At 35.6% G+C, this 11,164-nt stretch overlaps 2 protein-coding genes across 2 annotated transcripts; both read right to left on the bottom strand.

The window, feature by feature from the left end:
• Positions 1 to 1,810: 1,810 nt before the first annotated feature.
• LOC143586825 (uncharacterized) lies at positions 1,811 to 3,304 on the bottom strand. The gene is made up of 2 exons (XM_077068290.1): positions 3,215 to 3,304; positions 1,811 to 2,407 (listed from the first exon to the last, which is right to left on the bottom strand). Exons 1-2 carry the CDS (start codon positions 3,302 to 3,304, stop codon positions 1,811 to 1,813), a joined length of 687 nt encoding a protein of 228 aa, XP_076924405.1.
• A 49-nt stretch (positions 3,305 to 3,353) lies between these two features.
• On the bottom strand, positions 3,354 to 7,291 carry LOC143586822 (protein phosphatase inhibitor 2-like). Its single transcript, XM_077068286.1, has 5 exons — positions 7,238 to 7,291; positions 6,442 to 6,515; positions 5,145 to 5,263; positions 4,068 to 4,253; positions 3,354 to 3,866 (listed from the first exon to the last, which is right to left on the bottom strand). The coding sequence occupies exons 2-5, from the start codon at positions 6,444 to 6,446 to the stop codon at positions 3,652 to 3,654; spliced, it is 525 nt and encodes a 174-aa protein (XP_076924401.1). The 5' UTR covers positions 6,447 to 6,515; positions 7,238 to 7,291; the 3' UTR covers positions 3,354 to 3,651.
• Between the last annotated feature and the right edge of the window lie 3,873 nt (positions 7,292 to 11,164).

Raw genomic sequence — 11,164 nt, 5'->3', positions numbered from 1 at the left:
AACACCCCGGCCTCTCGTACCACCAATATTGTCCGTTTTGCCCCCGATGGGTTAGCCATCCGGGAACTCACGGCTTTGTTTTTGGTTGCCCAGGTAGAGACTTCCCAGGTGTGGTCACCCATCCTAGTACTACTTCCACCTAAGCACGCTTAACCGTGGAGTTTTCATGTGCTCCACAGCCAACTAAGCCCAAAACGCGTTGGTGATGCTAAGAGGCAGGACATTACTTATGAACCAAGGATCTCTTTTGTCCACGGCCGATGTGGGATAGCCTAAGAGTGGGACGATGTTGTGTTTGCCAAGGGTGTTACAAGGTCCGTGGAAACAAATAGCTGGAATAAAAGGGAATTAGAGGGCTCGGGGGTGGGGGGGTCAGTCCATGTAAAGCATTTAAAAGTGAGGTATTGAACGGGAACAACACGTTTTGGCTCGAATGGTGGAATTGAGATGAACCATTTTGCATCAGATTCATGTTGCTATATTCGATAGAGAACTCCAAATCTTGTATTGTGTCTGATAGGCACTTAATGTACCACAATGAGATTTGTGGGAAATGGGATTGGATTTAGGCCGTCTTCCATCGTAACTGAAATTGAAGAACTCGGGAATATGCTTTTGACCTACTAGCAGGTAAGACTAAGAGAAGAGGAAGACAAGTGGTGTTGGTTACTTGATAAATCATAAGGGTTCTTTGTCAAAAGTCAAAAAAAGTCATGTGCTAAGGAGGCTGGCCAGGTTCAAATTATGCATTCTTTTGCAATAAGCGTGCTCTGAAAAAAGTTGGGATTCTCACTCGGATGGCAGAAATGGAGAGAATATCATCTTTAGTGTCGCTAAAAGTAATGTGACTGTTGCATTGGTTTTATGTCTGATTTATGGTGAGTCAGAGAAATCAGCAGAACACTAATTCATGTTATATCAGTTTGCATGGTTGTGTGGGAAGTGGTTGCTCAATTGTGTAAGGTATCATCATTTTATGAGTTTCTGCATTTGATATATTGAAGATATACAAGTTTACAAGATTCCCAAAATGGAAGGCTAATGCCTTATACGTGATTTGTCTTGTAATCTAAGGGATGTTTGGGATTTCCTTATTTTACCTCCTTATGACTTATTTAAGACAAGTTTTTTTTTTTTGAAAAGATATTTAAGACATAAGTTATAAAGTTGTAACTTATTACTTATACACTTACAAAACCTAACTTTCCCCAACACCTTATAACTTATAACCTATAACCTATAAGTTATAAGGAGGTAAATTAAGGAATCCCAAACACCCCTTAGTGTTTATAGAGGGCAAGAAATAATGCAGATTTTAACGAGAAGCATGTGCACTCAGTAACATGGTGGCACAAACGCTTTGGGGTATTTGTGGGTTTGGAATGGGTGAATACGGCCTCGGCGTCTTGGGATAGGTTGTGTGCTTTTGACTTGTGTAGGTGTTGCATTTTGTTTTTGATTAGTTCGTAAATATTTGTCCCTGATTGGTTAGCTTCATGCTAAATTTGTTTTGTCGTTAAAGAAAAGAAAACTGATCGTGGGCCAATATTTCAATACTTTTTGAGTGAATATGAAGCAAGTTTGTTAATGAACAATGACATCGGTGAATATCTTGTAGTAACTTCAAAGATACTTGACAATCCTTCTTAAAAAAGAAACAAAAAAGGATAAAACTTTAAAATAAAAAAACACTAAATATTCTATTTCCTAATTTTCTTTTAATTAATAAATAAATACATAACCAAGAAGTTCCAAAGTCTAGAATTACAATGACCTCCGATCCAACCGCATCCACGTGGCTTCCTCACACTCAACACCAACCATCCAACGCTTCCCGTTTAACATGCTCCCCTCCCGGCGGCTTCAGCTGCAGCTCCATCGCTACACCGCCGCCTCTCCCTCGTTTCATTCCTATCCGTACACCGAATAACACCTCATCAATATCCTCTTCAGATTCCGTTACTCCTCCGTCTGTACCGTCACCGCTACTGTTACCGACGCTTTCCGATAACGGCAACAGATCCAGCGGTTTAACGGTGGAGTTGAAAGTTGCGTAACTTGACATCATGACACATACGCTGTTGCATAACTGCCTCATCTGGTTTAACTCTTTGTTGAGTTGATCGTTTTCTCTTCTCAGCCTCTCGTTTTCACCCATCAATTCCGCATCCGATCCACCGCTATCTGTCGTTATTCCGCCGTTAGATGAGTTCGACGACAGTACTTGCTCTTCGCCGGAGTTGCTGGTGGAAACCGTAGCACGTTGCGTTGGTGATAACGCCGCCGTAGTAACTGCAACAGCCGATCCGATTATGCGACGTTGAATGTCGCATAACAGACGTTTTTCGCCTCTACGGAAGTAATCGTTCGAGAACTCCCATCGATCGGACACAACCTTTTTGAAACCCTAAAATATACACCAAATGAGCAATCCATTTATAGTGTCGATATATGTAAATATAAGCTATGAAATCTTCCACTGAGTCCATGTCAATCAAGCATCTAAATTATCAGTAACGATATATTTATTTCTGAATTGAACCGTATAGCAGCAAATAAGAGATATATGAAGCTTACATAAGTGGTTTAACTGGCGGACGAAGCTAGAGAAATTATTATGCTTGAAGTACTTGGGAAGCAAATCCTTAGAGAATTGGATAGGATTCCAAACAATGAAGCTGGATCCGTCTTGGTTCCACGAGATGACATCGTCGATGGCTTATCATCCACAAGCTGGTACGTTTTGGTCAGAAACGGCGTCGGAATGGATCTCTCTCCTCCGCCGCCAGCCATATCTTCAAAACCACAACCAAAAGGTAAAAGTATTTTGATCGGCAGCAGTAGCACCGTGGCGCTAGCTTTGGGGATTCTAGAATGTTAGCATTATTATTATTATAAATATAAAAACATAAGAAAGAGAGGACAAGGATGTAGAAAGATTAGGATTAGGAAAAGAAAATGTCAAAAAGTGAGAGATAAGAAAGAACGACAAGGAATTCATTTTCCAGAACTTTCCTTTTCTTTAAAGACGTGTCACTATGTAATACGTGGCCAATGTATTTAATTTTGTCTGTTTTGAGACTTATCATTTAAATAATTATAAAAAATTTTAAGCTAAGTTTAAGCATATTTACGACCAAATAAATTTATAATTGGAAAGCAAATACAACATTTTGCAGTTTGCTTAACGTTAACTTCTAGTTAATTTGTATACCCTCTTTAATAAACATGTCTTGTCTAACTTGACTTGTTGACCGGCTAGTTGGGTAATTAACCCGTGGCAAAACTCAAAAGACAACTCCATACGCTCGCGATCATAGATAGCGTTCCACCGTCTCTTGTTCCAAAGGTCCACTGTAGTAAAACACGGTTAAGATCGAATTCGACAGGTCTTCACTTCCCATCCAATGTCATACGCAAGTTAAGCTAAAGCTCATTGTTAAATAAATCGCTAAACGAAATCAAGATCTGACTTGTTGGCACCACGAACCAAGTGAATTAAATGGTTAAACTATGACCCATAAGAAAACATTGATCTTTTATTTGTGGATCCATAACACGCATGTACTATATTAGTCACATCATATCCATTCACGTTTTAGTCTAACCAAAAGAGACATATTGTACCAACAAAAAGACGGTCCGGGGTTTTTACTCTTTACGGACACCAGAATCAGTGATGTCAATATCCCCCACACCAGCAACAATCGATGACGATGAACTTTGCTTCTCCCTTGTTTCCTCAACATCATAGGATGATTCTTCAGTCAACGACCCCTTCTTTCGCAGCTCTTTTACTCTACGGTATTCATCATAGTGTGCGCGTCTATGCTCCCGGAACTTAGCGCTCTTGCCCGTTTCACGATCTGAGCCATAAATTTAAACACAGTTATGGAGGATATTATTGATGAGGAGTTCAATATAGAGGATTAGGTGAAAGGTTAGAATGGATCATCCTCAATTAGTCAATCCTACTATTTGAAGGAAATATAATTACATCGGTTTCATAACCATATTTAATTGCAAAAAAGTTTTAAAAAATGAGAAGGGAAGGATGAAGGAAGAACCTTGATCTTGATCCATAGGCTCAGGCTCAGGCTCAGGCTCATCATCATCTGAAGTTGTCCAACCAGAACAGTTTGAGTTACTGTTGTTACTTGAAGATGCCACCTCGGTCAATTTGGACCGAATTGCTTCCGCATCTACAGCATTCTTATCTCCTTCACTGGAGATCCGTATAGGAGATAACGACCCTACAAGATAACGGTTTAGTGGTAGAACAGGTTACGGGTCAAAACAGGGCAGGTTGACCTGAACAGTCCTTGTTCACAAAACTTTCAAATGAATAATCAGAGACTGAATTGTGAATTATGATTAGAAAGTTGTTGTAATTACCTCAAAAAGTATATAAATTCCAACGCATTCTAAGGTTTTGATGTGTTAAAAATACACTTTCCGTGACTCATTTGGCCTGATCCCTTATATAATCACTATCATGTGGCCAAACTAGCCGAGCTCGAGGTCGCTTAAGCTCGATTTCGACTCGTTTCGAGCTCTATTACCAAAGCTCGAGCTCAGCTAATGAGTACTTCTTCAAGATTGAACTCAGCTTGGCTCAGCTTGTTTATTAATTATTAATTAACTTATATATCATTATAATTATTTTGTATGTATATTTATAATGCATTTTATATACATATTTGTAATAAGTATTATATATAAAATAATATATTAATATTCAATTGTTATCATAATAATTATTTGCTATACAATAACAAATCATATATAAATATTATATATTAATTAAAATTATATTATAAATAGGCTTGCTTAGGCTTGTGAGCCAGCTCGAGCTCAATAAGTGAAGCCCCAGCACGTGTATTAAACAAGCTCAGTTTTAGGCTCGAGCTCGTTTAAGCTCGGCACCCGGTTTGAGCTTTTAACAGGCCAATCCCGAGTAGTTCACGAATGGCTTGGCTTGTTAACACCCATCGTCTGACCCGTTAAGAGTTAAAACATAATCTTGAATCAACTCGTTGATAACTAAATGGCTCAATATAATAATAAAAATGCGTACTTCAAATCTAGAAGTTCAGAAACAGTATTTAACTAAAGACTAAATTAAATTATGGAGGATTTTGTACCATCAGAATCAAGCATTGGATGATATGGAGTCTTTGGTTCTGTAATTTTCTGCCTTACAGGTTTATGTGCTTCAATTTCCTCAAGGTTGGCCTCATCCCATCTCACACCTCTCCTACGGCTTCAATAATAAGATCATGTAAAACCACAAGTCAACATTTTTATTTCAATAAACAGGTTATGTAGTAACAACACAACGATATACAGAAACTGAAATTCTCTATAGTGTATAACCTTAACAGAATCTGGTTCATGTTTTTGATTACTTTAACTTGGTGAACAAATAATTCATCATGCGCAGTAGCAACTGACAAGAACTCCCATTTTTTCGTGAGGGAGAAAAAGAAGTTTACAAAAGTGAAGGAAAAATGAGCCATTACACCGCATCTTAATGAGCCGAAAGAAGAATCTATAGAAGACTTTGAGGGAAATTCGAAGATAAAATATGCTTAGGCTAGACATATACCAGGAATTGGAAATTGCAATAATCAAATTCACGGTTATGCTACAGTGTATTTTTCTTTAATTTGGCTTTCAGAAACAGTCATACTCTTAAGACACAAAATACATAATCTGGTAGGGACATTTAAACAACTCAGACACTCAGTATAAAGGGAGCTGATTTCTTATTCCAATGGAAACCAAGTGGAAGGTATGCAGTTGTCACTTAAGATAATGCTAACTCAGCATTTTGTTAACTTAAAAAAATCCGTTACCCAAATTCCAAGATATTCTTTCCAAATACAAGAATTACTCTATGCAGTGAATGCGGTAACAAATCGGAAATCAGTCAAGGACCGATATTTGAGATATATAGGTTATCACGATGAGATATCAGTGAGATATTGATAATTTTAATATCATGCAGAATTCATATATAGCAATTTAACACTAACAATTCAGTATATTCTCCTACCATTAACAAATTAATCTTTTGCAACTTGCAAAACACCAACAACTGTAGCAAGTAGGAACTGATTAAGACTTAAAACACTAACAATTGACAATTAAGACTTAAAACACTAATAGCAGCAATACGAAGAAAGACCAATAAAAGAACTAAGAAGAAATGCACTAATATCGGGAAAATCGGTGATATGTCAGTCAAATATCGGTCAATGTCGCCAATATTATCGGTATTGATATTTTGGCCAACATTTCCCATGGGGACCGATAACCGATATAGCACTGATATCGACTGCATAGGAAGTAGTATTTTCCAAACAACCTTTTAACAGAAAAAGATAGCAACAAGCATATACGAATACCAAATCAAATGCAGGTGTCAATAGAATTTACCTCATCTCTCCTCTCCTTGAGCTTCTGAAATCTAAAACTGAAACTGTGTAGCTGTCGTTCAAACAACCGGATTGCTGAGGAAAGAAAAAAAATAAAAGCAACTCAGTATAAACTCATATAACATGGGTAAAGATATAGTTAATCGCCAACTACTTATTATGCGTAACTTAATCAAGACAGAGAAGCACAAATGGAAGTCACGGCAGTCAGAAATAAACGAATAACAAAATTATTCTTTAGTCATATGAAATGACGCTGGAAAATCGTGCCTTATCATGTTTAACAGACGAACGATGTGATTCATACAAGTAACAAACATGAAAAGGACTCGTTTAACATCTGGCTTTGGTGGTTTGAGCATGAAACTTATATGTTTTATGTACCAAGGAGGAGAAATCAAATGATGAACCATAGCCTCCTAATTTTAATTGTTCTTAAAAAAGTATAAAATTGCACAGAGTATTTTTTTTTTTTTGTCTTACCTTGTCTAAACAGGTATGTTAATAATAATAATAATATCTTAAGCTAGTACCAGAAAAACCCTAAAAACAACTATATCATAAAAGCTTTCGGGTACCAATGAATAAAATCAGTAGAACATAAGAATCATGGATTTACTTACGATATAGGCGAATAAGTAATCATCTGAATTTGGTAAGAAACAAACAAAGTCGATTAAAGCTATTCGCAATTTATAAAAGCTAGGTCGTGACATCATATAAAAATCGAATATATAACCTAAAGAAAACGCAAGCGTATATTATATCAATTAGGGGATGTGACGAATTGCGTTTACCTCCGAGACGAGAAGGAAACGACTGCAGGTTTTTGCTCGTTAGTGGATGGATGGGTGGCTCGCGGAAGGAAGGAAGGAAGGAAGGATGTTTAATGTTTTGTTTGGAATTAATCGGATTGGAATTATTATATATTAAGATAGGGGCTAATGATTTATTAGATTAGTCAGTTAATTAGAATTATACATAGTAAACTTTTCAAAATTATTTGCATAACGAATATTAAACCCCTCTTAATATGTCAAACTATCATTTGAGTAGTTAATAGGGTCATGTACCCGCTTATTTGCTAGAACTAAGCAATCGTTCTTAGGTAGTGTATTCGTGAAATATATTTTTAAAATAGCACTATAGCAGTAAGAAAACCATCGATAAATATAAATATTCACATGTTATACCTTATACAAAAATGAGTCAAATACACAATCTAATATCAACGTCCACAATATAAACATTGAAAAAAAACAAAGAAAAATCAGGAATGGTAATACATCTTCTAGATCATGTATCAGTCGAGCACACTGTGGTATACCGTACAAATCAAAATTCAAGTATGATCACCTTTGACTATTCAATATCCATTTCAAATTTTAAAAGATATAAGTTGTGTTTGAACTACTTAACGATCACAACGACTCATGAATAGTATTTGTCGGCTCCTAAGACTCAAAGCTGTGTTTTTAGTAGGATCAGATTTGCTACCTGTCAATCTGCCATTAGGGGGGGGGGGGTGTTTGAGATTCCTTATTTTACCTTTTTTTTACTTTTCCTATAAGTTAATAAACTACAACTTTATAACTTATTAACTTATCCCCTCTTACAATAACACTTAATACCAAACGCCTTTTAACTTTTTCAAAAGTTAATAAGCCATAAGTTGCTTAAAATAAGCAATCCCAAACACCCCCTATATTGTAATATTTTGAGTTGAGCAATGAAACTTTGAAGTTTGAGTACATATATTAAACAACCAAACAACAACCATACCCAGTAAAAAAATTCATCTTTCGGATCATTTATCAGCCGTGCACGTTGTGGTAAAACCGAAAAAATCAAAAGTCAAGTATCAGATTATAATTAGATTTTATAATCTAAGAGAGACAGTAAATTGTGTTAGAACCACTTAACGAGCATGCAATGACAAATCCATCTTTACAATGTGATACAACTTTTATAAAACAAATCAGTTATATTTAACGAGTTAAATGTTACTTTAACCACAGACTTGGGTAACCAATAGGGATGAGATCGGAACTGTACTCGTACTTGTACCCGAAAATACCCGTACCTAAAATCAGTAAATTTTGGTACCCATACTCGTACCCGAATTATATGGTACGGGTACATGTACATGTACTTTGGGTACGATAATCGCTTTGGTACCTCTTTGTTCTTTTTTAAAAAAAATCTCCACTAAACTAGGTAACGGTACGATACCGGCAATCAATTATCTATAATACAAAAACCTTAATACCGCAACCAAGATATAACACCGAAACTAAAAAATGAAACAAATCAACCATAATATAAAATTCATTCCCTTTTCCTTTTCTTAGTTTATTGCTTCCTCAATTTCTATAGAAAAACACGAGAGAAAGTTAATACATGTTATTTAATTATATATACAATTACACATACATGAAATAAAAATATACGAATACACAATATATAAATATACACATATAAATTGAGAATGAATTTATTCAACTAATATATATTATATTTTGAAAATCCCGCTTAAAGTTAAGTCATAAGTGTTGGAAACCTAATAAAATCCCCTACATAATTTAAATGGGTACCGGTACACGTAATACTCGTACTTGTACTTGTACCTGAAAGTACACGTACCAATAATCAGTAAATTTGTGTATCCATAACCGTACACAATAGACACGTACAGCGGTACAGGTACATGTACGGGTACTGAACAAGTACATGTGTTTAGGGAAAAAAGTTCATCCCTACTAACCAAGATAAGTGGTAGGTTGAATCTTTTAAAAGGGGTATTAATCAAACATAATCGTTCTATTTATAGGATGTTTTAAGCAAAACCAGGCACTTTTTTTTCGGGTGCTGCTAAACGTACCCCTCCCCCCCTTTCTCTAATTTTACTAAACATACCCCCTTCTAGTATTTAGGAAATACAATTCAAACCTCTTATTTTCCTTTTTATAATTTGTATACCATATTAGTTATCTTCACCTTTTACAACCACTTTTTACAAATCATCCCACCAATCCACCATAATACATTTAACTTGATATAAATTTGAAAACCCCTTTAGTCATCTTGGTGATTACGTATTTTTTTAGTATTAATATTATAAATATTAATAATATATTTTTTTTAATTTTAATAGTAAATATATTTATAATATCCTTATTTTACCTCTTTATCTTTTACAAAATAAACCCGAAATTCGAAAACTTAAAACCCTAAACCCGAACCCTAAACCCTAAACTCTAACCCGAAAACCTAAACCCTAAACCCTAAACTCTAAACCCGAAACCGGAAACCCGAAAACCTAAACCCTAAACCCGAAACCTAAATCCGAAACCCTAAACCCTAAACCCGAACCCTAAACCCTAAACCCGAAAACCCGAACCCTAAACCCGAAACCTAAACCCTAAACCCGAAAACCTAAACCCTAAACCCTAAACCCGAAACTCGAAATCATAAAAAAAACGCAACTTGTAAAAGAAAATATAAAATCCTTGTTTTTATGCTAATTTGGTAATTATATAATTTCAAAGGGTAATATTAAAGTTGGTTTTTCCAGAAAGGAGTATGACAAGCAACCAGGGGGGAGGGGTACATTTAATCTGACCCTTTTTTTTTCTCATTAGTCAAACCACTAACCAAACTTGTGTTTACATTCAAACATAGTTGGCGTTAAATATGACTTCTTTTAAAGTTTAATTCAGTTTTTGGATCAGAAATAAAGATTGCATGTTGTGGTTTTAAACAAGACAACAACTTGCAACAATACTAATCCTTGAAAACTTTTTAAGAGCTTCAAAAGAAACATGTTTGATGCGTAGTCGAACCTTGTATTGACCCTTTTATAAAATCTATGTTTACGACACTTTTAAATAATTATGTTTGATGTGTGGTCGAACCTTGTAGTCCAAAAGAAACATGTTTCATCTCTCTATTGTATTCCGCCAACACTTGAATTCACCTCTTGCAAACCTGTACTATATTTCTAATTATAATTGATCTTGAGTTCTAATCAAATCTCTTATAGTATCATCATCATCATCATCATCATCATCATCATCGTACTCAGTATATCCCACCAATAGCAAAGCTATGGTAGGGTCTAGAGGAGGGTAAGATGTAGACAGCCTTACCTCTACCCTATAAGGATAGAGAGGCTGCTTTCGGTGAGACCCCCGGCTCGATAGTAGTTTTGCATCAAGCCTTGGACATAAAGGCACATAGCACTCAATCATCGGACACCGGCTGATCGGTGCATGTACCCTTGTCTTTCGGCTATCAACGCCACTAACATGATGCCTGATTAACCGTCCGTCACTTTTAACGTTATTTTCACAAGATTAGTAAAATAACGTCAAAATTAGTGCAATTTCACTTTTGCCCACCCGAGGGTTCACACATATATACATCATATGTGCGCACCACAAGCAGGGCTAAAATCTCTTATAGTATTAAGCATAGTATTAAACATATACTGTGTTTCACTTATAAGCTGCTAAGCCTTTTGACATCTATTCATATACGACTATGCTAAGTTCTTACTTTTTATATGTTTATGCCATTCAAATTTCAAGCTTTAAATTAAAATGTTCACATACATTGATATTTTCAATTTTATAAAAGATCATAGATTTCAAGAACCAAACAACACTTTATTCAAGTTAATCCCTATGAATTAACAAATTAGACATACAAAACATTATCATAAG

The sequence above is a fragment of the Bidens hawaiensis genome, unplaced genomic scaffold (genome assembly GCF_021521415.1).
Source record: "Bidens hawaiensis isolate Kalapana, Puna unplaced genomic scaffold, B.hawaiensis_p1.1 tig00034995_1, whole genome shotgun sequence".
NCBI classification, from domain to species: Eukaryota; Viridiplantae; Streptophyta; class Magnoliopsida; order Asterales; family Asteraceae; genus Bidens; species Bidens hawaiensis.
This window is presented reverse-complemented; position numbering and strand designations above follow the sequence as displayed.

Coding starts and splice junctions, on each gene's coding strand:
- LOC143586822 (XM_077068286.1), bottom strand. Junction 4,254..5,144: donor TCCAATGCTTGATTCTGATG/GTACAAAATCCT, acceptor GTTATCTTGTAG/GGTCGTTATCTCCTATACGG. Junction 3,867..4,067: donor GCCTATGGATCAAGATCAAG/GTTCTTCCTTCA, acceptor TTTATGGCTCAG/ATCGTGAAACGGGCAAGAGC.
- LOC143586825 (XM_077068290.1), bottom strand. CDS start 3,304: ATGGAGTTGTCTTTTGAGTTTTGCCACGGGTTAATTACCCAACTAGCC. Junction 2,408..3,214: donor AGACATGTTTATTAAAGAGG/GTATACAAATTA, acceptor TGTATATTTTAG/GGTTTCAAAAAGGTTGTGTC.